The sequence below is a fragment of the Bufo gargarizans genome, chromosome 6, assembly GCF_014858855.1.
Source record: "Bufo gargarizans isolate SCDJY-AF-19 chromosome 6, ASM1485885v1, whole genome shotgun sequence".
In the NCBI taxonomy this organism is placed as follows: domain Eukaryota; kingdom Metazoa; phylum Chordata; class Amphibia; order Anura; family Bufonidae; genus Bufo; species Bufo gargarizans.
The window spans coordinates 164,113,982-164,138,926 of NC_058085.1; the positions used below are offsets into that span (position 1 = coordinate 164,113,982).

The window sequence follows — 24,945 nt, forward strand, 5'->3', positions numbered from 1 at the left end:
AGAAAAGACAACAGAGAAAACTATCGAGTCCTAGGAGAACACAGAGCTACACAACTTTTCAAGGCAATCTGAGCATTTTCGATTCATATTGAATTTATTTGTTAAAATCAGATCCAATATAAATTTCAAGAAATTTGCTCATCTTTAACCCCTTAAGGATACACGCACTATATGTAGGGCGCAGCTGGACGTGACTTAAGGACCAGTGCCGTACATGTACAGTGCAAGGTCCGCTGGGTGCTGTGAAGGAATCGCGGGGGAATCAGGACACCATGGCTGCTCTTACGGGTAAGGGCAGTATGGAATATTTCCGCCCCACTGCAGCTCCAAGAGCTGCGATTGGCCGGTCAATGAAGACTGGCACATTGCAGCGACGGGAGCAGAAGGAAGCTGCAGGGCGGGGCAGGGGCGGGTCATGGGGAGGTGACCGGTGCTGAACTAGTCAGCACTGGTCTCCTCCTAGGTCAGGCAGGGGACTCAAATGTTTAGCGACCCCTGCCAGTGCTGGGATTAGCTGGAACAACGCCCAACAATTCATTGCTCAGAACCCTACGTCGTCATACGCTAGACCACTAGGTTGGACCCCAGTAAGTGCAGCAGAGATGATGAAGTCTTGGGGACTCATGCTGCATATGGGCATTGTAAAGAATTAGATAATATTGGAGTTTGGACATTTTCTACCAGACTCCAATTTACAGTAAAAGCATGACCCAGAAGTGATTTCAGTCAATTCGGAAATTCCTATATTACAACGATAATGCACAGTGCCCACCCCAAAACAACCAAACATTTGACCATCTGTTCAAGGTTAGGCCTGTCATTGACCACTTTAGCACCAAGTTTACTGAGGTGTATAACTCTGATAAAAATGTCAGTGTAGATCTGCCCCTATTACTTTTCAAAGGGAGGATTAGATTCCGCCAGTACCTGCCTAGCAAACGGGCAAGGTATGGCATAAAGTTATACAAACTTTATGAGAGTAGCTCCGGGTATACCCACAAGCTTTGCATTTACGAAGGGAAAGATTCCTGGATAAAAACCCCAGATACCCCCTATCCTAGGAGTTAGTGGGAAGATAGTGTGGGACTTATCGCACCCACTGCTGGATAAGGGTTACCACCTCTATGTGGATAACTATTATACCAGCCTACCCCTATTCATGTCCCTAACTGCCAGAGGTACTGTGGCTTGCGGCACAGTGCGCAAAAATCTGAGAGGCCTCCCTAGATCCCTGGTAGGGCAACCACTGAGAATGGGTGAAAGTAGGGCTGTCCTCCATAAGAACATGCTGGTGGTTAAGTACAAGGACAAGAGGGACGTCCTTGTACTGACCACCATTCACACTAACACCACCTACCCTGCTCCTGTACGAGGTACCACTACCACTGTCCCCAAAACAGTTTGTAGAGCCCTGCTGTGTGCTTTTTGATCACATATTGCCGTATTCATGGGGAAATGGGGAACAAAATGTGGGGTGCATTTTGTCCTGTTACTCTTTTGAAAAGTGAAAAATGTGGGTGTAAAGCAACTTTTTCTAGAAAAAAAATAATATTTTTCATTTTCACTGCCAAGTGTTTCCTAATTCTAGGAAACACCTTTGAGGTCAAAGTGCTCACTACACACCTTGAAAGATTCATTGAGGGGTATAGTTTCCAAAATGGGGTCACTTTTGGGGAATTTCCACTGTAGGGCCACCTCAGGGTGTCTTCATATGCGACATAGCTCCCAATTACCATTCCAACTAAATCCGCTTTCCATAAGCCATATAGTGCTCCTTCCACTATGAAGCTTGCTGTGCGCCCATACATAATTTTTTGAGCATATATGGGGTGTTGCCGTATTCGGTGGGAAGTGGGGAACAATATGTGGGGTGCATTTTGTCCTGTTACCCTTTGGGAAAGTGAAAAATGTGGGTGTAAAGCAACCTTTTCGAGAAAAAATTGCAATATTTCATTTTTACTGCCAAGTGTTTCCTAATTCTAGGAAACACCTTTGAGGTCAAAGTGCTCACTACACACCTTGAAAGATTTATTGAGGAGTGTAGTTTCCAAAATGGGGTCACTTTTTGGGGGTTTCCACTGTAGGACCACCTAAGGGTGTCTTCATATGCGACATAGCTCCCAATTACTATTCCAGCTAAATCCGCTCTCCAAAAGCCATATGGTGCTCCTTCCACTCTGAAGCCTATTGTGTGCCCATACATCATTTTTTAGCACATATGGGGTGTTTCTGCAAACTCCAGAATCAGGGTAATAGATTTTGAGTTTTGTTTGGCTGTTATTGTACTTTATTTGGTTTGCATTTATTTGGTTTGCATTGTATATTTTTTGCTTTTGTGCTTTCAGCCATGGCAACGCGCACCTGCGAACTGGATGTGCTGAATGACCCCAAATTTTTCTTTGCAGTATATATTGCTCTATATCTCCATATAGGTGTTACCAATCACTTGACTCTCTGTGCACTTATATCTGAAAATGGTCAGTATGGCAATTTAATATCCAAGAAACGGTAATAGTCCCTAGTTGTCAATTTCCTAATAAATGCAATCAATGAACATTGGGCCAAAGCGTAACCCAAGAACAGAGTTGCTTGAGATGAAATTGACATCAAAAGGGGTTAAAGTTAAAAATACTTGGAGTCTTTGGTTAACTGGTTTCCGTATTTTTCCTAATAAGACAAGATTGAAAAGCAGAAGGTGTGGGTTTTTATGTACGTGCAAGGAACTTGGTAATACTATGTTAAACATGGGAATTACAACATCATAAAATGTGTCTTCCTCTTAAAGTAGAAGTTCTCACATATTTTACTCTGTATAGTCATAGCATTAGCATACTCACCAGCACCAGGGCCTTCCAAATTGTAAGTCACCACTCCATTGTCTCCCTCGTCCAGGTCTGTGGCCGACATAGTGATGACAGATGTGCCTTCTGGTTCATTCTCATACACGCTGGTGCTGAACTGACTTTTGCTAAACTGAGGTCTACAATCATTAACATCCAGTACAGTAATAAGGACCTTATAGAAAGAACGAGAAGAACATACAGAGTGTTGTTAGCCTTCTTATGCAGGATAAAAAGTACAGTAAAAACACTGCCCAGATATAAAGGACGAAGCAGATCATGATCATAGTAACATGTAACCAATGAATGTTAAAACTCACACATTCATAGAGCATTGAATTTTTTTTATAAAATTGGACAATGAGATGCTAAGAAGAAAAAATAGTGAATATAACTGTCTGTGATATTGACCATTGCTTTCCAAAACTTAGGAGTTATCGAGAGATCTGAACTTATCAAATATACTCTAGATATGTGAGATGGGTCTGCTATGATTCGGGGAAGGGGGGGTCAGTGGCGTCACTAGAACTGACTGGGTCCTACAGCAAAGTTTTCAATGGGCACCCCCGCCCCCAGCAACTTCTTTGCAACCCCCATCTCACGCGCAACCCTGTGGCTAGTCAAGATCTCTGTTTTCTACAGTGTCACTTTATATAATGTCATTGTATAATGCTGTTGAGGGGACCCTGACAATAAAATCTTTTAGTCCTCCTCCTGAAGGGGCCCCTTGTGAGTTCGGCCCCAAAGCAGCCATTTGTCCTCGCTTCCCCTATAGTGAGTAAAACCTATGTGGTCCACACTATTTTACATGGTATCATCTATACATATGTGCCCAGGAAATGCCTCAGTATCTGGTTTTGTATTTGGCTACATTTTAATTTTGGGCATTAAGATTTTAGGTTTGTTATTCTTTGCGCGGGGAATCTATAATTTGTTATTTATATCATGATATATTAAAGGTTATGTTTTTTCTGTAACCTGCTTCCCCTATAGCTAGGCCTCTGGTGTAGGTCCTACCACTGAGACCTCCGCTGATGAGAATGGGGTCCCTGTATATCCCTGTATGACAGAGCAGCAGTTGAGCATTTATTTCTTTGGGACTCCTGGGACGCAGTCTCATAGGCAGCTATAGAGTAGAAATATGCATGCTCGACTGTTGATCCCTTTCACGTGGGAGGTCTAAGTGGTCAGACGCTCACCGATCAGACACTTATCACCTATTCTGAGGATCGGTAATAGGTTTTAATCTTGGGACAATAGATTTTCAGAGATTAGACTGATGTTATGAAGTAATAGTGCTCGGTAATTTCTTTCTAAACACTACATTCAGCAAGTCATCTGAGCAGTGCTGGTGTAGGGAAGAGTAATGGGGGAAATTAATCACGCCTTCACTCCAGAATTCTGGCTTCAACATATGGGGCTTTTGTCACTTTTGTGGGTTACTTGCACAAAAATTTTGTGACTTTTAGCATTTTTACACTATTCACTCCAGTTTTTAAATATGGGTGGGAAAATTGGTGTGGTTAGCTATGTTGATGAGCTTCACACCAGATTTATCTTTGAGACGTATTTAAAAAGTCGCAAAAAAGTCCTAATCTCACAATCATACTTTTTGTGTAGAGAAATTGGTGCAAATTGGAGTAACATTTCTAGTCAAAGGTGTTAGGTTTAAGAATGGCCAAATTTATCAAACAATGTGTGTCATTTAGTATATTTGGTGCAAAGTATGCCAAAGCAAACTCAAGCAAAACTGACTTCAAATATTACCCTCATGATAAATGCCCACCATGGTGTCCTGGCTGTTAGAATGTCCATTCTGCTTTCATGGGTATCCTGCTGGACTTTTCATGTTGAACTAGCTCTCTCAAGAAGGACCTAAGTCCAGTCAGAATGGGCGTGCTAGCAGGCAGGACACAACGACTCTTCACCACCGGAGCACAGCCCAAACGGCTCTTGACAAATGATTTACACATAGGGCCCTGATTTATCATACCTTCACTACAGAATTCTGGCTTCAAAAAGTAGCAAAATAGGGCTTTTGTAACTTTTGTTTGTGCACTCGCTCTTGCAAACATTTTGCAACTTTGTGCAGTTTTACGCCACTCACTCCAGTTCTGAAACATGGGTGGAAAAGTGGGTTTGGTTAGCTATGTTAATGAGTTTCACTCCAGATTTATCATTGAGACTTTTTTTAAATGTCACCAAAAAAGTCACAATCTAAGGGCTCATGCAAACAGTGGGTCTGCAATACATGGGCACCAGCCGTGTTCACTCCACATCATGGATGCAGACCCATTCTCCTGAATGGGTCCATAATCTGAAAGGTCAGTGCGGAACAGAAGCATGGGACCCCACAGAACCACTATGGAGTGCTCCCGTGGGGTTTCTGTCCATGCCTCCGCACTGCATAAAAGTAGTGCATGCACTACTTTTTTGTGGTGCGGACCATCGAATGCGGATTGCAGACCCCATTCAAGTGAATGGGCCTGCGATTCACATGCGACACCAATTTGCGGTCCGTAGCATGGGCCTGGCCTGCACACATTCCAGGACAAGGGAGAAGTAGGGAAACTGGAGCAGTTTTTCTAGACAAAAGTATTAGGTTTAAGGGCAAGACAAATTTATCAAAGAACCTGTGACATTTGATAAATGTGGAATAAAGTATGCCAACGCCAAAAACGGACTTTAACTTTTCCCCTTATGATAAATTCCGCCCATAGTGTAGACCAGGCATCCTCAAACTGTGGCCCTCCAGCTGTTATAAAACTACAACTCCCAGCATGCCCGAACAGCCTACAGGTATCAGCCTACAGCAGGGCATTGTGGGAGTTGTAGTTTTACAACAGCTGGAGGGCTGCAGTTTGAGGATGCCTGGTGTAGACTGTTTTCATAACTTCTTTTGGCCCAACATAGTGAAACCAGTGCTAGTTCTGACAGGGAAACCCTTAGAAAGGTATTATCAAGCAATTCACTGCATTGGTTTACTGTCTGAATACGTAGTGAAAGGTTCCCTTTAAGAGCTGTCTAGTGCACTGAAGCCCCTCTTGCACCACTCAGAGATTTCTGCTACTAAAAATCAGACTTTTATTTGAATAGTCCCTTGCTCCAGGTTGCTAGTAATGATCCAATTGTGATCTCACATTTTTTTACCGTGTTTCTCTTTTAACATCCCAAGCCGTACATAACATTTTCTTTTGACTGTATACACCGTTTGCTATATCCCAATCTGATTCTGCATTTTCAAAACTATTTCTAGACAGTAAGTTATAGATATGCAATAAACATATGTAGTACTGCAGGTCCCACAAGCTGGTTGTGAAGTCACCTGCACAGAGTTCTCACGGCGGTTGCTTGTGATATCTCCTGGATTATCTCTGGCGACAGCGGTGAGAGTATAATAATCCTTCTTCTCTCTGTCCAGCGGAGATAGGATGTATATGTCCCCCTGTTTGATAAAAGTATTTCATATTAATATCAAACAAACCAATATATATGAAATGAATGGGATTACAGAACGGGATAGTCCATTAACTATAGGGATGAGGTTGTTGATTGGCTGTATTTTGGAGCAGACGTGTAGCTTGACTTTACTGGGCCCCATTCATACGTACCTTGGTCTAATACCTTTCCAGTGGATCATACTTAATTTAGTATTACTACATTTAGAAAACCTTTGTTCTACCAAAGGTGTTTGGGTCCAGCTGTGACTGTTACCTCTACTACCTCTAAAGCTATACCACCAGATTTCTATAAACTGGTAATCTACTAAACTCATTATAAGATTATTCTCTTTGGGACCAGTGAATAAAACAGCATATTGGAGGGTAGTCTGACACTTTGATATTGATGGCCTATACTCAGGATTAGTCATCAATATCTGATCAGTGGAGGTCCAACTTCAGTACACAGCTGTTTGAAGAAGCATTGATGCTTACTCGCAGCTTTCAAAGCACATCGCCGTACATTGTATAAGATCTGTGCTTGGTATTCCAGCTCTGGCCCGTTTACGTTAAAGGGACTGATCTGCGCCTGGGCCTTCTGACCAATGAACTTGACATCACTGGCCACTATGGCCTCTTCAAACAGCTGATCATCCGGGGTACTAGGAGTCAAATCTCCACCGATAAGATATTGATGACCTTTCTTGAGGATAGGCCCTTAATATCAAAATCTCAGCTTAGAGAAAAGGACTACCACAATGGTCTTTTGTACAAAGACGTCAGGTGTGTTCAGCTAGGGATAATATTGCAGCATTGAAGCACTGTCTCCAAGGATGGAAACCAAGTAGATAAGAGATGTTTGTACAGAGCGCCAACACTACTGTTAGTAAGGAAACAGATACTGCAGTATACCTAGATATAGACAGTTATATAGCAGGGAAGTGGACAGATTACCTGTGAGCAATGGCGTATTTCAAGCAATCCCTGTTTCTATCATAGTGTACAGTATACCCCAAATACAGATAAATATATGCTAGATAGATTTTTCCATTGCATGTGGAAAGTAATAATTATAGGGCATGCATATCTCCCTATGTGACTGTGAAAATGAAAGACAAGGACTTATGCAAGGTTTGTCCTTCCCATGTATAATGGCCTTCAAGAGCTCTCTATGTTATGCTGTAACTGAAAAGACAGCGACCTTGCTTTTTGCAATGAATCTTAGGGTCATTGGAAACTAAATCATACCGGGATAGTATAGAAACATTGACACATAACAATAATACGGAGTCAAGAGAAATGAAAATTGTAGTATTTAAATACCTTGTCATTGCCTTGTGAGAGGAAGCTAGTATTATATGCTCTGGTCAGAAATAAGACCTGTCTCCACACCTGACTGCCTATTCATGTAAATAACTATATTCCCCAAGAATAAATTCTGAAGCATCTTCTCTTAGAGCCCCTATGTAATGCAGTTCCTCAATTATTATCCCTAGGAATGTAGGAATAAATTGACAACTGGGTGTTACCCATTAGAGGGAGGGTACTACACACTTTGCCACTACCCAATCAGTGTTGACTGAGTAACGGCCTACCAATTTGTTAACTCTAAGGTGTCAATTTATTCATGAATTTCAAGGAGGAATAACAGAGGAACAGCACAAAGCAGAGTTTTAATATGTTCCAGAATAATTTCATGGTGAATACAAGTATGTACTAACATATACATGTCAGGAGAAGTGACGGGTCCTCCATAATACAAGATCCCCTAGCCTCGCTCCTCTTGTCGCTGAGTCTCAGTAATATCACTCAGAAAAGGCATAATCTCGGCCTCTATGATAGGCTGAGCCTCTATTTAACCCTCTATTTAACAAGCAAATATCTTCAACATCAACATGCCTGAGAAATCTAAAGCAAGAGGACAACAGGAGCCAGACAGCTTGACCTATAGTATTCAGTACAGATGCTGCTGGGGCTTAAACACTTTCACTACCCTATACCACCCAGGATGCTGGCATCAGCCCCCTCTCATCCCTTATCTACTGTGGTCATTAGCATTAACCCGTTCACTACCCTATACCACCCAGGATGCTGGCATCAGCCCCCTCTCATCCCTTATCTACTGTGGTCATTAGCATTAACCCGTTCACTACCCTATACCACCCAGGATGCTGGTATCAGCCCCCTCTCATCCCTTATCTACTGCGGTCATTAGCATTAACCCGTTCACTACCCTATACCACCCAGGATGCTGGTATCAGCCCCCTCTCATCCCTTATCTACTGCGGTCATTAGCTGTAACCCGTTCACTACCCTATACCACCCAGGATGCTGGTATCAGCCCCCTCTCATCCCTTATCTACTGTGGTCATTAGCTGTAACCCGTTCACTACCCTATACCACCCAGGATGCTAGCATCAGCCCCCTCTCATCCCTTATCTACTGTGGTCATTAGCATTAACCCGTTCACTACCCTATACCACCCAGGATGCTAGCATCAGCCCCCTCTCATCCCTTATCTACTGTGGTCATTAGCATTAACCCGTTCACTACCCTATACCACCCAGGATGCTAGCATCAGCCCCCTCTCATCCCTTATCTACTGTGGTCATTAGCATTAACCCGTTCACTACCCTATACCACCCAGGATGCTGGCATCAGCCCCCTCTCATCCCTTATCTACTGTGGTCATTAGCCTTAACCCGTTCACTACCCTATACCACCCAGGATGCTGGCATCAGCCCCCTCTCATCCCTTATCTACTGTGGTCATTAGCATTAACCCGTTCACTACCCTATACCACCCAGGATGCTAGCATCAGCCCCCTCTCATCCCTTATCTACTGTGGTCATTAGCTGTAACCCGTTCACTACCCTATACCACCCAGGATGCTAGCATCAGCCCCCTCTCATCCCTTATCTACTGCGGTCATTAGCATTAACCCGTTTACTACCCTATACCACCCAGGATGCTGGCATCAGCCCCCTCTCATCCCTTATCTACTGCGGTCATTAGCATTAACCCGTTTACTACCCTATACCACCCAGGATGCTAGCATCAGCCCCCTCTCATCCCTTATCTACTGCGGTCATTAGCATTAACCCGTTCACTACCCTATACCACCCAGGATGCTAGCATCAGCCCCCTCTCATCCCTTATCTACTGTGGTCATTAGCATTAACCCGTTCACTACCCTATACCACCCAGGATGCTGGCATCAGCCCCCTCTCATCCCTTATCTACTGTGGTCATTAGCATTAACCCGTTCACTACCCTATACCACCCAGGATGCTGGCATCAGCCCCCTCTCATCCCTTATCTACTGTGGTCATTAGCATTAACCCGTTCACTACCCTATACCACCCAGGATGCTGGCATCAGCCCCCTCTCATCCCTTATCTACTGTGGTCATTAGCATTAACCCGTTCACTACCCTTGATCATGTGAGATATTATCATTATGTTCTTCTCCAGCCTAGACCACAAGATATATTGGCATTAACTGTTAGTTTGCCTGGATTTGCATCAGTCAGCTGGATTCCCTAGACCTTAAGAAATCTTCAGTATTAAATGGGTTCTCCAACCTTTATAGAATAATCCCAGCAAGCTCCAAAGTCAATACATATATATCCACTTACTCTATGTACACCTTTTAGGGGCAATTTTTTTTTATGATTGCATTTTACTCATTTTGGGCTAAAAATCTATTTTTCAATTGATCTTTACGAATAATATTGAGCTGTTCTGTCGCAAAAGATTAAGTGTTTTTCTAGTTGTGTGACTGGTACTTTCACTTTGTGCCGGTCATCTAATAAACCATATCTCTAAATTACTAAGAGGCAGTAGCATGACCTCCAATAGAGGTAGACCACGCAGCTTCTATGGGGCCTGTGGTAAAAAGTTCCCGCAGTGAACTAAAGGCCCCGTCCCCTAATTACATTGATTACTGTCCAGCAGCACCAGTATAGTATACCCACCATCAGTGGAGAAAGGTAAAAGACCTGTGATGATGACCTCACCGTTTGTCCATTTTGTAAGGTCAATTATTGACAATTGTGTCGGACCCTAACGGATATAGCATCTCCGAGCTTACAGTACGTGATCCAGTGAACTCTGGGGGGTACATGCTGCTACAGTACTTCATGCACTACTGCCTATTTTTAAGGATGTTATTTATTATGTTTTGTATGAATAATTGACTAATAAATTATGATGTTATATTATATGTGTTCTCTTGTATATTTGGTAAGTCTTTGTGGAATATCACACATATTGAACTATTCACAATTTGATTTAATTGGATGTTTTCAGTAAAGGAACTGCACAGAACATGGTGTAGTTCCCAAGTTAGAAAAGAGCATCTGCCAGGACCTGTGATGACATCATCATAATCACAGATCCTGTACATCTAGTAAAGGAACTGCACAGAGCATCATGACAGCTCCTTCAACCCCCAACAGCATGGAGAAGAACTGCAGGATGAGCTCTCCACGGAGACTAACATGTAGTGGTAAGAGGAGGTCCTCCTCCTTTCTCTTCATTTGCGCCCCATTCCCTAGTTTTACTCATATCTCACTCATATATATAGTACTGTAGACAGTTACAACCACTATTATCTAATGTACACAATAACCATAACCAATATATAATTGACCACATATATCTGTACACACATCTATAATATTTTGTACTTTTGACATTAGTACACTGCTCTCTTTCTCCATCTCTCTCTCTCTCTCTATATATATATACACACAAGCACACTGCATCTATTATACAGTATAATATATGCAGTGGACACAGGTATGTAGTATACCCAGTAGTTTACTGATATGTGAGGTAAATCGTATAATAGATGCAGTGTGTTAAGATACATGTACCGGTATATAGTATATATAGCGGTGTACTGACATGTGAGGTATGAGGTATAATACATGCAGTATATACAGACATATAGTATATAGAAGAGTGTAATGATATGTGAGGTATGAGGTATTATAGATGCAGTGGGTACAGATATTTAGTATATACAGCAGTGTATTGATAAGTGAGGTACGAGGTATAACTGATGCAGTGTGTACTGATATATAGTATATACAGCACTGTACCAATGTGTGACATGCAGGGTTTAATAGATGCAGTGTGTTAAGATATATAGTATATACAGCAGTGTACTGATGGTATATACCTCATGGTATATATCAGTGCACTCCTATATATACTGGCCAGGACAGGTAATAGGAGGGGCTATGAATGGGGCATGAAGGCCCAATTTAGATTCTTGCTATGGGGCCCAGTGATTTCTATCTGCACCCCTTCTAACAGGGCATAAACACTTATTTAAGCCACATTCTTATCAGTAAGATAATAATTGAGCTATAATGAGTCTTTATAATATCAGAGATCTGGAGCGTATCAGATGAGCTGAGCTAGCTGATGGAAGAGAGAGAGAAAATTGAGATGCTAGTACTAGAGAAGCTCAGCCCTGTACAGAGAAAGGGGCTCTGATTTTTTTTATTTATAAAAAACAATTGAAAATAATGATTTTTAGCTCAAAATAAGTACAATGCAATAATAATATTAATAACAAATGACCCCCCAATGGTGTACATAGCCTTTAAGTTCAGTGTCAATCCTGCAATGTCAGTGCATTCCCACCCCGCCTTCTGTACAGTGGCTACAAACTGATGCGACTGCACAGATAATTGCTGGCTGCAGTGTTAATGCTCTGTGCATATTGATGCAGCGATGCTAAGTACATTACTGTCTGTTACTATTAGTGATTTGGCATCTGTTAGTTCACTGTTGACTTAGAATCACAAGGCAGCAATGAAACCACAGGAACTTAACGGACCCCAATGACTTATAATAGGTTCTGTTGGTAGAAGAGTTATGGGGTAGCTCCTTGATGGCATCTCTCTGCCTAGCTCAGCTTGATTGACAGGTGTCTCCCTATTTGTATATATTAAGAGACCTCTCAATCAAGCTGTGTCAGGCAGGGAGAAGCCATCAGGGACCCATCCTGGTGAGTCTTCTCCTAATTTCCGGCTTGCTTCTATACTGCACTTTCTCTCAAAAACATGGAATTTTGAGGAAAAACATAATGGTTTGTATTGAAAGAACCTATCTATATTTCATGCTGCATGGAAATCCTGACAAGTTCCCTTTAAACAGCAAATCACTGGCAATATGTAATTACAGGAATAACTTCTATTAAAGAAGACCAGTCACCTCTACTGACAAGTCAGTTTTAGAGATATAATATAGTGTGGGCTTGGCATGCATGTGGGACCTGCATTCCCTGAATTTAATCGAGGCTAGTATGGCACTAGCAGAGGTAGTATTTAGTGTAGGTTCCTGTCTTGAAGAGATCGCCTTGCCGGTGGCGGACAGGCACAAATAATTTTCTACTAAATGTATTTGCCAAGAATCTTACATATATTATGTAGCATTAGCATTAGTTCATTTCTATAGTGTGTAGGGCACTATTGTATTTACTTTACTATTTATGTTTGCAGAGTGGTGCTGCGTTGTTTGTTTTTGCTCCCATGTCAGTTTTAGTAACTACTTGCATTCCCCATGTAATAGCAATTCTGGAGCATCTATTCTTATTGCTCTCTGTTGTGCCATTCCTGTTGCGCCATTGCCAGCAGTCTGCAGTTAAGGTACTGCTGGGTGGTACCAGTAGCTGATGTGTCTGACTCTGTCTAATCAGTGCTGCTGTTGTCAGACTGTTAAGGTACACACTACCAACTGGTAACACCCATCTAATCCTATACTGCAAGCTGCTGGCAATTCATTCACAAACTTCTAGTATGACTAATAAAGGAATCACACAACATAGAGCCATAAGAATCCAGTATTGCTCCAGAATTGTTATTACATTGGGAATGCAAGTAGTTACTAAAACAGACATGGCAGGAGAGGGGTCAGGTCGTCTTAAACATATACAAAGCTGCGCTGGGCAAGCAGTATTTTGTGACTAAATTTCACCGGCTACCTTAAGCAATTCCTTTTATATTTCCTGCAGTGGTCCTTTTATTGTTAAGTAGGGTGACCATACGTCCTCTTTTTACCGGATATGTCCTGTGCCAGAGACCTAAACAAAATTGTCCAGCCAGGATTTATAAATTACCAAAAATGTCCAGGATTCTGAAGGTGGTTTGGGGGGAAAGGCACTGCCGCCAGGCACTATAATCTGATATAGTGCAAGTACTGTAGGACCTGTGTTGACATCATCATAATGTGATCAATGCAGGAGGGGCTGGAGCTCAGCAGTAGAGAGGAGAAGTGGTAAGGACCTGTGATGATGTCACTGTCATGTGATCAGTGCAGGAGGGGCTGGAGCTCAGCAGTAGAGAGGAGAAGTGGTAAGGACCTGTGATGATGTCACTGTCATGTGATCAGTGCAGGAGGGGCTGGAGCTCAGCAGTAGAGAGGAGAAGTGGTAAGGACCTTTAATGATGTCACTGTCATGTGATCAGTGCAGGAGGGGCTGGAGCTCAGCAGTAGAGAGGAGAAGTGGTAAGGACCTGTGATGATGTCACTGTCATGTGATCAGTGCAGGAGGGGCTGGAGCTCAGCAGTAGAGAGGAGAAGTGGTAAGGACCTTTGATGATGTCACTGTCATGTGATCAGTGCAGGAGGGGCTGGAGCTCAGCAGTGGAGAAGTGGTAAGGAAATGTGATAATGTCACTGTCATATGATCAGTGCAGGAGGGGCTGGAGCTCAGCAGTAGAGAGGAGAAGTGGTAAGGACCTGTGATGATGTCACTGTCATGTGATCAGTGCAGGAGGGGCTGGAGCTCAGCAGTAGAGAGGAGAAGTGGTAAGGACCTGTGATGATGTCACTGTCATGTGATCAGTGCAGGAGGGGCTGGAGCTCAGCAGTAGAGAGGAGAAGTGGTAAGGACCTGTGATGATGTCACTGTCATGTGATCAGTTCAGGAGGGGCTGGAGCTCAGCAGTAGAGAGGAGAAGTGGTAAGGACCTTTAATGATGTCACTGTCATGTGATCAATGCAGGAGGGGCTGGAGCTCAGCAGTAGAGAGGAGAAGTGGTAAGGACCTGTGATGATGTCACTGTCATGTGATCAGTGCAGGAGGGGCTGGAGCTCAGCAGTAGAGAGGAGAAGTGGTAAGGACCTTTGATGTCACTGTCATGTGATCAGTGCAGGAGGGGCTGGAGCTCAGCAGTGGAGAAGTGGTAAGGAAATGTGATAATGTCACTGTCATATGATCAGTGCAAGAGGGGCTGGAGCTCAGCAGTAGAGAGGAGAAGTGGTAAGGACCTGTGATGATGTCACTGTCATGTGATCAGTGCAGGAGGGGCTGGAGCTCAGCAGTGGAGAAGTGGTGAGCCTGAGAAACCTTGGAGGTTGTAGTCCTCTCCTCTTGTACTCCTTCTGAGTGAACCCTAAGACCAGTTTCAGTGGAATATGCTCACTGTGGGAAACATGCTCCATGTGGGAGAGCAAATTCCTGTAGTGAACTCTGCTCCTAATTCCACATAATATATATTTTATTGATAATCTAGTATACAAACAGGTACATGGAATCAGCAATCATGAAATACAGTCGATGGAGAAATTTCTCTTCTTGAATCATGACACTCTCGTTAGCATTACAGAATCTGCTTTATAACATAATCTAAAAACATTTGATAATATTGCATAAAAGAAGTAAAATACTGCATAACAGGTGCTAGACTAAGCAATCAATACACAGTGGAGTCCCATTATAATGACCACTTCCCACTTTCACAGTCCGCAGCACAGCTGCACATAACTCATGAAGGATGTCACGTGTCCTGAGCTGGCTTGGTGGGTATATAAGGTGTATGATAGGCTGTCTGCACACATATCCCTCGTTGGTGTCATGGGTAAAAGAGGTGAATTATCAGAGTTGCAAAAAAGGGATGATTATTGGTTTTCTAACCAAGGGTGGCAGTATTTCTGTAACAGCGCAGTTTGCTAACTATTCACATACTGCTGTATTGAAAGCATATTGTGAGTGGACAAATGGCATAGCTGCAAATAAACAATGTGGAAACTGCGGAGCGCCACGTGCCACTGATGTGAGAGATGAATGTCAGTTACGAAGGATGGAAACCGCTACAGTGGAGCATCACACCGCCGAAATGTACCAGGGGGCAGTGGCGTACATACAGGGGTCGCAGAGGTCGCAGTTGCGACTGGGCCCGGCACTCCAGGGGGACCGGCTGCCTGTTGACCTCCCTGGCCCCTGCAGTCAGTGTTCCCTCTAACTAAGTTGCGCGGGTGGGCGGCCGCGCAGCATTTATTGTGGCCCCACTTGCGCCGCTCAAGCTGCTGGCAAAATGCAAACATCTCCGTCATGCACCTTCTGCCCCGTCTGCCTGCTCCTTCCACTTTATGAATGAAACAGGCAGGCGGGGCAGGAGGCGCATGACAGAGGGAGCTCAGGGAGAGATGTTAAGCTCAAGCTGCCGGCTCGTGGACCCCCCACAGTGCATGGCCCATGTGCCCCCCCCCCCCGCTGCCCTGACAGCCGCTCACTCCGCAGCTGCTGCCCCGTGCTCTGGATTGCAGCAGCAGCAGCAGAAGAAGCGCAGGGAGGAGCTGGGCCATGACCGTGGAGCAAAATATACTGCAGCAGAACTCCCAGAAGGTAGGAGCTGCCCCCGGTGTGTGCACAGCATTGGGCACTGCACCAGCCCCGCCACTTCCCTCCCCACTGATACATTACTAGAAAGCACTTATGGGGGATCTGTGGAGGGCACTTATGAGGATATCTATGGAGGGCACTTATGGGGATATCTGTGGAGGGCACTTATGAGGATATCTATGGAGGGCACTTATGGGGATATCTGTGGAGGGCACTTATGGGGATATCTGTGGAGGACACTTATGGGGATATCTGTGGAGGACACAGACCCTCCATGACAATGTCATCCACAGATCCCCATAACAGTGTGTTATCCACATATCCCCATAACAGTGTCACCCACATATCCCCCATAACAGTGTCACCCACAGATCCCCCATAACAGTGTCACCCACAGAGCCCCATAACAGTGTCATCCACAGATATCCCATAACAGTGTCCTCCACAGATGGCAGTACAGCAGGACTGCCATACAAAATCGGCCTGTCCCGCACAAAGCGGTGCTGTTGGGAGGCATGTTGGATGAATGGTAGGGGAGGTGGGGGTGGGGGGTGAAGACAGATTAGGGGGACGGCAGTGGGTTGGGGGGGCAAGGAGGGGGCCCCATGGATCAGTTTTGCACCGGATCCCCATGGATTGTGTGTACGCCACTGCCAGGGGGCTACCATATGTGTGTCTAAAACAACAGTTCAATGAACTGTAGATGGATGGTCGCTGCATCTCTGCTAACATAGTTGCCTTGGCAGAAAAGGCTTCAATTTTTGTGGCAGTATCAAATTGGACCTCCGCTGATTGGGAAAGTGTTACCTTTTCCAATCAGTCATGTTTTCTGCTAACGGATAGACGTTGGCTTGTCAGTCGAGAAATATCAGAGAGCGGACAACCTGCAACCATTGCTGGAAGAACATAAGCTAGTGGTGGCAGCGTTATGGTCTGGGGAATGTAAAGGTGTACAATCCTATCCACGCACCCCACTGATCAGTTCTTTTCCGGTAATTAGCCCCTAGGACGGAACTCAATGCCGGAAAAGAATAACGCTAGTGTGAAAGTACCCTAAGCTAATTTATTTACTTTAAAGTCTGATCTGAGGTCTGATACTTGGGGGGTCTGATATGGAGGTCTAATATAAGGTCTGATATGGGTGCCCCGTCTCATGCGGAGTGCTGATCTGAGGTCTCAAATGGAGGTATGAAGGGAGTCTGATATGGGGGGTGGGTCTGACATGCAGTCCTTATCAGAGGTCTCATATGGGGGTTTCACATGGAGGTCTAAAGGAGGTCTGATCTGAGGTCTAATGGGGGGGTTCTGACATGTAGGTCTGATACGGGGTCTCATGTGAGGTTTGATATGGGGTCTTATCTGAGGATCTGTTATGGGGGTCTGATATTCTGATATGTACTGATGCACATGGTAGTTTTTGTACTGGTGCACATTATAGGGGTATTTTTTTGTGTTGGCTCACATTATAAGGGGATATTTGTTCTGTCTATTGTATTTGGCAACATCTATAATACATGCAGTTTCATTGCCCATGCTTCGTGCAAAATGCCCAAAGGGGGCCCACTGAGTCTTTATCGCCCAAGTGTCTACATGAACCTGCAGCTGACCCTGCAAGTACCTCCTGACTACCAGCTGCTTTAACTCCTTGCACTCAGGACCTGCAGATCCTTTACATGAATCACATCCAGCAAACAGCAAAGGACGCTTGCATTGCAAAAGTTATTTTCTTTATCAAATATTTCCATATACAATGGTAAATGAGAAAGTATATGCATACCAGCCCATTAGATGTTACATGAAATCCTTTAGTCCATTCATAGCAGCATCAGGCCATACATAGCAGCTTGACTCACCACAGAGATGGACAAGGCGTGGTGCACATTACCTGCAACATTTCAGGGGCAAGCCCCCTTTTTCAAGCAATGCTTACAACATATGCACTTCCTGCTGAGCCAGGTTCTATTACTCACCTTATTACAAAAGGGGTGTTCCAGTTCTATAAAGTTACTCCCTCTCCACAGGAAAGAGGATGACTATTAGACCCCCACAGATCACAAGTACGGGGCCCAGTACCCTGTGGAGCTCCCCAAAATGAACAGAATGACTGGTCAGGCATGCACTTGGCCCCTCCATTTATTTATCTGGGGTTCTGGAGATTGCAGAGCAGTACACATACTAATATCAAAGTAAGCACTTACCGTTGTAGGATTTATCCCAAACTTTCCCTCTCCATCAACAAGACTGTACTGGATGAGAGCAAACCGTCCAGAGTCTGCATCTGTTGCTTTAATCCGTAGAACTGTTGAACCTAGTTGAATGTCTTCAAATACTGGTTTCTAGAAGATCAGAGGATATAATTTATGATTGAGGAGACAGTTATACCTATCAATATGGAAAGAACTGTGGGGGTCATTTATCAAAGACCAGCATTTCTCAGCATCGTCCGACAGCATTCCCTACGTTGTCGGACGATGCTTTTAGTTTATGGTGATCTTGTCATGAATTAGGTGCATCCTCTGCCAGTCCGTGCACCTACATTCAAAATCTATTCCAGCCCCTGATTCCAGTTTCCTGGTGTAAATGTTAGTGAATTTGCAGAGGCTGATGGCCTCATCCTACCACGCTCCTACACTGCTCTTGCCACTCCCCAGTGTCGAGGGTGGTGTAAAAACACTGGGGGTCATTCATTAAGACAGAAGTTTTAGACACCAGTCTTAATAATCCCTATATCTGGCACCAGCCTCTACATAACTTCGGCACATCCATTTTCGACTCCTAAAACAGGAGTAGAAAATGATGAATGAGACGGGATTACTGGCCCGTCCTCTTCCACACCGCTATTTTAGACCTGGCGTGAGCGGGGAAAAGTCACAGATTGCAGGGCAACTAACTAATGTAGGCGTATTTCTGGATAAGAAATTACCCCTACCGTATATTTCAAAAGTCACAATTTTATTTGGGTTGGGGGGTAAATGACCCTGTATACCTTATTTAATGTATAGGTAGGGAAACCAACCTATGTCTCACCCTTCTACATTTGTCGTGGCCAATTACCACATGGAAAAGTATATGTTAACCTGAATTTAGTAATTAATCTCCTAATGCCCCTCCTGTCTAGCAAAAAAAATTTAGCTTCGTACAGTTGCTTGCCTGTGGGTTTGGAGGGAATCCTGCCTAGTATTAGTATCCTGTTAGAACACTCCTCTTTTAATAAAAAAAATGTATCCATTGTAAGGCCTAGTTCACACAGTCAGTTATTGGTTAGTGGTTTCCAACATTGTTTGACAGTGAAGATTACAGATACAGTTGAAACCAGAAGTTTGCATACACTATATAAAAAGACACATATGGATGCTTTTCTCAATATCTGACATGAAATCAGAATAAACCTTTCCTGTTTTTGGTCAATTAGAACCGTAATTATTTGCCAAATGCCAGAATAATGAGACAGAGAGAGAGAGAGAGAGAGAGAGAGAGAGAGAGAATGTTTTAAGGCATTTTTATTACTTTCTGCAAAGTCTAAAGTTTACATACATTTCATTAATATTTGGTACCATTGCCCTTAAACTGTATAACTTGGGTCAAATGTTTTGGATATCCTTCCACAAGCTTCTCACAATAGGTGGTCGGATTTTGGGCCCATTCCTCCTGACAAAACTGGTGTAACTGAGCCATGTTTGTTGGTCGCCTTTCTCGCACCTGCCTTTTCAGCTTTGTCCATACATTGTTATTAGGATTGAGATCAGGGCTTTGTGATGGCCACTCCAAAACATTGATTTTTGTTATCCTTAAGCCACTTTGTAACCAGTTTGGCAGTATGCTTCGGGTCATTGTCCATTTGGAAGACCCATTTCCGCCCAAGCTTTAACTTCCTGGCTGATGTTTTGAGATATTGCTTCAGTATTTCCACATAATCTTTCCTCATGATGCCATCTATTTTGTGAAGTGCATTAGTCCCTCCTGCAGCAAAACAACCCCACAACATGATGCTGCCACCCCCGTGTTCCACAGTTGGGATGGTGTTCATAGGCTTCCAAGTTTCTCCCTTTTTCCTCCAAACGTATCGATGGTCATTATGGCCAAAAAGTTTAATTTTAGTTTCGGCAGACCACAGGGCATGTCTCCAAAAATGTAGGTCTTTGTTCCTGTGAGTAATGGCTTCTTCCTGGCAGAGTGGCCTTTCAGCCCATGTTGATACAGTACTCGTTTCACTGTGGATATTGACATAATCTTACCAGCTTCCACCATCATCTTCACAAGGTCTTTTGCTTTTGTTCTTGGGTTGATATGCACATGTCAGACCAAAGCACGTTCATCTCTGGGACACAGAACCCGTCTCCTTCCTGAGCGGTATGATGGCTGGACATTTCCATCTTGTTTGTACTTACGTATAATTGTTTGTACACAGATGAACAAGGCACCTTCAGGTATCTTGAAATTGCACCCAAGGTTGAGCCAGACTTGTGCAAGTCCACAATTCTCTTCCTGGTATCTTGGCTGATTTCTTTTGACTTTCCCATGATGCTACACAAAGAAGCAGTGTGATTTAGGTGTGCATTTAAAGACATCCACAGGTGTCTCTAATTAACTCAAATGTTGCCAACAAACCTAACAGAAGCTTTCAAACACATGACATCATCATATGGGCAGTCCAGAATTGTTTAAAGGCATAGTAACCTTAGTGTATGTAAACTTTGGACATTGCAGAAAGTAATAAAAAATGCCTTAAAACATTATCTTTCACTATTCTGCCATTTAGCAAATAATAATAATTATGGTAATCCTAATTGACCAAAAATAGGAAAGGTTTATTCTGATTTCATGTCAGATATTGAGAAAAAAAATGTGTCTTTTTATATAGTGTATGTCAACTTCTGGTTTCAACTATATATAAGGTATAACAGAAAGATGTGGACCTGTTCTGTGTTTTAGACCTGCATCTGGTTTTGGCCCACAAACAGGTGTATATAAGCAATCATAGTGACCTAGTGACCCTATTATTTACTTCCTGTCCCACACCTAAGATATAGCACAAGGGCTGCATCCTGTCAGCACCTCAGCAAATATTCCAATAAAATGCACATTCAAACACTCTTTTACTGTCTACATTGCTCATCTTGGTATGGCTCTGCTCATCTCGCTGTAGCCCAGAGCTGTACTCAAAGTTCTGCTGTTTACTACTGGAAACTGTCAACAAGCTTGACCTAACTGATTAACTGCATGGACATATCTCCAATAAGTACTGCTTGAGAATTCTAGTGTTGAAGCCTGAATAAAAGTGAACCTAGCTTTTCAAGTTAATGCAGTTAAAGGGTTTTTCTAAGATTTTGATACTGATGACCTATCCTCAGCATAGGTCATCAGTATCTGATCAGTGAAGTCCGACACCTGGGACCACCCCCGCCGATCAGCTGTTTAAGAAGGCACTGGCACTCCTGTGAGCACTACAGCCTTCTCTGTGCTTACCAAGCGCTCAGTCCTATTGAAGTAAATGGGGCTGAACGTGATACAAAGCACAGCGCCGTACATTGTACAATAGCTCTGCTTGGTATCATGCGAGAAGGCAGCGGCGCTCGCAGGAACACCGGTGCCTTCTCAAACAGCTGATTGGTGGGGGTCCTGGGTGTCGGACCTCCACCGATCAGATACTGTTCAGTATCAAAATCTCGGAAAACCCCTTTATAAGTTACTGTCTGACCTGTGCAGAAAATCTACTCGTGGTCTGGATCTAGAGGGTCTTATGCCAAAAATATGTACCCACAGTTAATGTTACATGCATTTACGGGCTCATGCACACGGTCGTTGGCCATGCACAGGCAACATTCATGCAGATTCGGACGACGGATCCAGACCCATTCAACTTGAATGGATCCCCGATCCGTCCGCACAGCAAAAAAAAAAATAGAACATGTTCTATTTTTGGCGGTGCTGAGGCACGGACAGAAACCCCACGGAAGCACTCCATAGTTATTCTGACTCCGATCTATCCCTCTATGCCTAGCCTGTAAAAGCAGATATAATCACTGCGGACAATTTTCATCAGATAGCTGAACTCACCAATACCGTTTTCCTCCACAAACTTGCTTTATTTTGTACATCAGACAACAGGATACAGCAGAATGAATGGATATTAGTATTATGCGGTCAAAAGAGGATACTTTCCTTAGCGTACCTATCACGGCTGTGTCATGGTCTGGTGTTCGTGGACCATGACACTTTAGCCATGCATGCTTGTTGCCGGTGGCAACATGTAGTTTTTAGCATGTTTCCACACTTCCCCTTAAAGGTTGTTGTCCCTTCCCATTCTGGTGGGTATGGGGTTAAAGTGTGAGCAAGGTGGAGCTGGGTATGGGCTCTTATAGTACTTGGGCTTGGATCCTGAGGTTAGTGGGACTTCAGCTTCTTGTGGAGCTGGAGTCATGCTGCCATCCTGGACCTTACCATCTGTCACGGTGGGGAGTGGGGGGAAACTCCACACCGTACAATGTAGGTTGGCAGGATATGCCACTAGGCCTGGAACCAGGAATAAAGGGAGCAGGTCACCTTCTAACACATCCCTAAATCCTAGCCCTGACCTCCTAACTATATGCCCTGACCTCCTAACTATATGACTGAACCCTATTAGTGGGAGGGCTCATACCCGGAACCTACATTGTACGGTGTGGAGTTTCCCCCCACTCCCCACCATGACAGATGGTAAGGTCCAGAGTGGCAGCATAACTCAAGCTCCACAAGAAGCTGAAGTTCCACTAACCTCACGCTTATAAGCCCAAGTACTATAAGATCCCACACCTAGGTCCACCTTTCTCACACTTTATCCCAATACCCACCAGAATGGGAAGGGACAACAACCTTAAAGGGAAAGTGTGGAAGAATGCTAAAAACGACACGTTGCCACCGACAACAAGCATGCACGTCTAAAGTATCACGGTCCACTACCACCAGACCATGACACAGCCGTGACACTAGCATGCCGAATACATGTGTCCCTGTTACATGAGGCCTGTTAGCTGCATCCATGACACAGGAAGTGCTGTACTCAAAAAGGAAGGTGAAGCATCACACAAAGGTAATGTGTCATAGATCTCAGGGAATGGAACATGGAAAAAACAAGTGCATTACCAAAAAAGGCCACTACATGGCAGCGTATAACTAACCATTGAAATATCTTTGGGAAATGGTTCAAAGAATAAACTATATAAATTCCCATCTACATTAATGTAAATATTAACTGTGTAACAGCATAATAATGCTTCCGTGGGGTTCCATGCCTCTGTTCCGCACCGACCTTCTGGATTGCGGACCCATTCAAATGAATGGGTTTGCATCTGTGATGCGGTGAGCACATCGCCGGCGCCCGTATACTGCAAGCTCACTGTTTGGGGGCCGCAATACTGGCACGGCTGAGCAACAGCCGTGTGCATGAGCTCTAATGTGGTTAAATGTCTTTGTAAAATAAATAATAATATAGTAGATGAAAAATGTGTCCATCTAGTGTGACTGGGGAGTGTCACTGCGGAATCCAGTCTTATGTGATACCAATGTTCCTGATGCAATCTGCAAATATTACATAATGCAGTTATTATTCATCTTTACCTGATATGAGGATTGGCTGAAGATAGGATTATTGTCATTGATATCCACAATCTCAAGGTAAACTGGAATCTCAGTAGATCTACGAGGAGAACCATTATCTGAGGCCCGGACAGTAAAATTTAACCATTGCACCTGCTCATAGTCAACAGTACGGTTTGCGATAATCTTTCCTGTCATATAAAAAACAATACATAGGATTCTTATGTGCTTAATATGCTAGGTTTTCTATGTGATAAAGTATGATGTTAGGAGAGCTTGAGAAGTTGACTCTCTCATACCTGCCATATTATCTTCAAGTTGTGCATATCCTGCTGGGACCAGGCTATGGAGAGAATAAGTAATGAGACCATTGGGTCCTTTATCTGGATCAACAGCAGACACTGATAGGAGTGTGGTTCCCGGGGTAGCGCCTTCAATAATCCTCTGAGTAAAAACAGTAACCCCAAAAGGGCGAAATCTAGGAGTGTTGTCATTGACATCCAGAACATTGACTGTTAGTTTTGCTGTGAACGATAAAAAGCATTTTTTTTTTAAAATACCATGCAAAAACGCAAACACACGCTGCACATACATTTTTTGAAGCACCAAAAAAGCTAAGATAGTAGAGGTCTAGTGACAAAAAAATGCCCCAGTGAAAGCAGTGATTTGAAAAAAATATATATTTACCGGAAAATACACCTGCACCTGTTTGTCCTGTGTTTAAATGGGTTCTCTGACTTTTTCATATTGATGGCCAATCTTTTGGATAAGGCCATCAGTATCTGATCAGTCAGGGTCTGATTACCCACAGCCAGCCAATGAGCTGTCTGAAGAGGCCGTGGCGCTCTGAGCGATGCAGCCTCCTCCTAGCGCTGTTACCTCACATTCATTGGTCACATAGCCTAGGCACAGCCTGGGCTGCAGTACCAAGCATGTCTGCTATCTAATGGACAGCCCTGTGCTTGGGGAACTATGAGGAGGCTACGGCACCCTCCCGGCTTCTCAAACAGATGATCAACAGGGGTGCCAGATGTTGGCATGCCTCTCTGAGAATAGGTCATCAATATTAAACATCTGGACAACCCCTTTAATATTTCTCATAGACTTCAATACATCTATGGCCTCATGCACACAAACGTATTTTGTTTCCGTGTCTGTTCCTTTTTTAGCGGAGAGGATGCAAACCCATTCATTTCAATGGGTCCGCAAAAAATGCTGACAGCACAATGTGTTCTATCCGCATCCGTATGTCCTTTCCGTAGCCTCGCAAAAAAATATAACATGTCCTATTCTCGTCCGTTTTAGGCATTGTTACAATGGATCCGCAAAAAAAAAAGGATGGCATACGGATGGCATCTTTTTTTTGGGCGGATCCGCAATTTGCGGACCGCAAAACTCATACGGTCGTGTGCATGTAGCCTATATCTGATATTTTTTGCCAAAAAAAC

General features: G+C 43.7%; 1 protein-coding gene across 1 annotated transcript in view; it reads right to left on the reverse strand.

The window, feature by feature from the left end:
- CDH23 (cadherin related 23) overlaps positions 1-24,945 on the reverse strand; it is a 1,302,172-nt gene that overhangs the window by 50,619 nt on the left and 1,226,608 nt on the right. Inside the window, 5 exon segments of the mRNA XM_044299558.1 lie at positions 2,838-3,015; positions 6,166-6,285; positions 18,121-18,258; positions 23,519-23,688; positions 23,797-24,021. Of these exon segments, the coding sequence (XP_044155493.1) occupies positions 2,838-3,015; positions 6,166-6,285; positions 18,121-18,258; positions 23,519-23,688; positions 23,797-24,021 (831 nt within the window).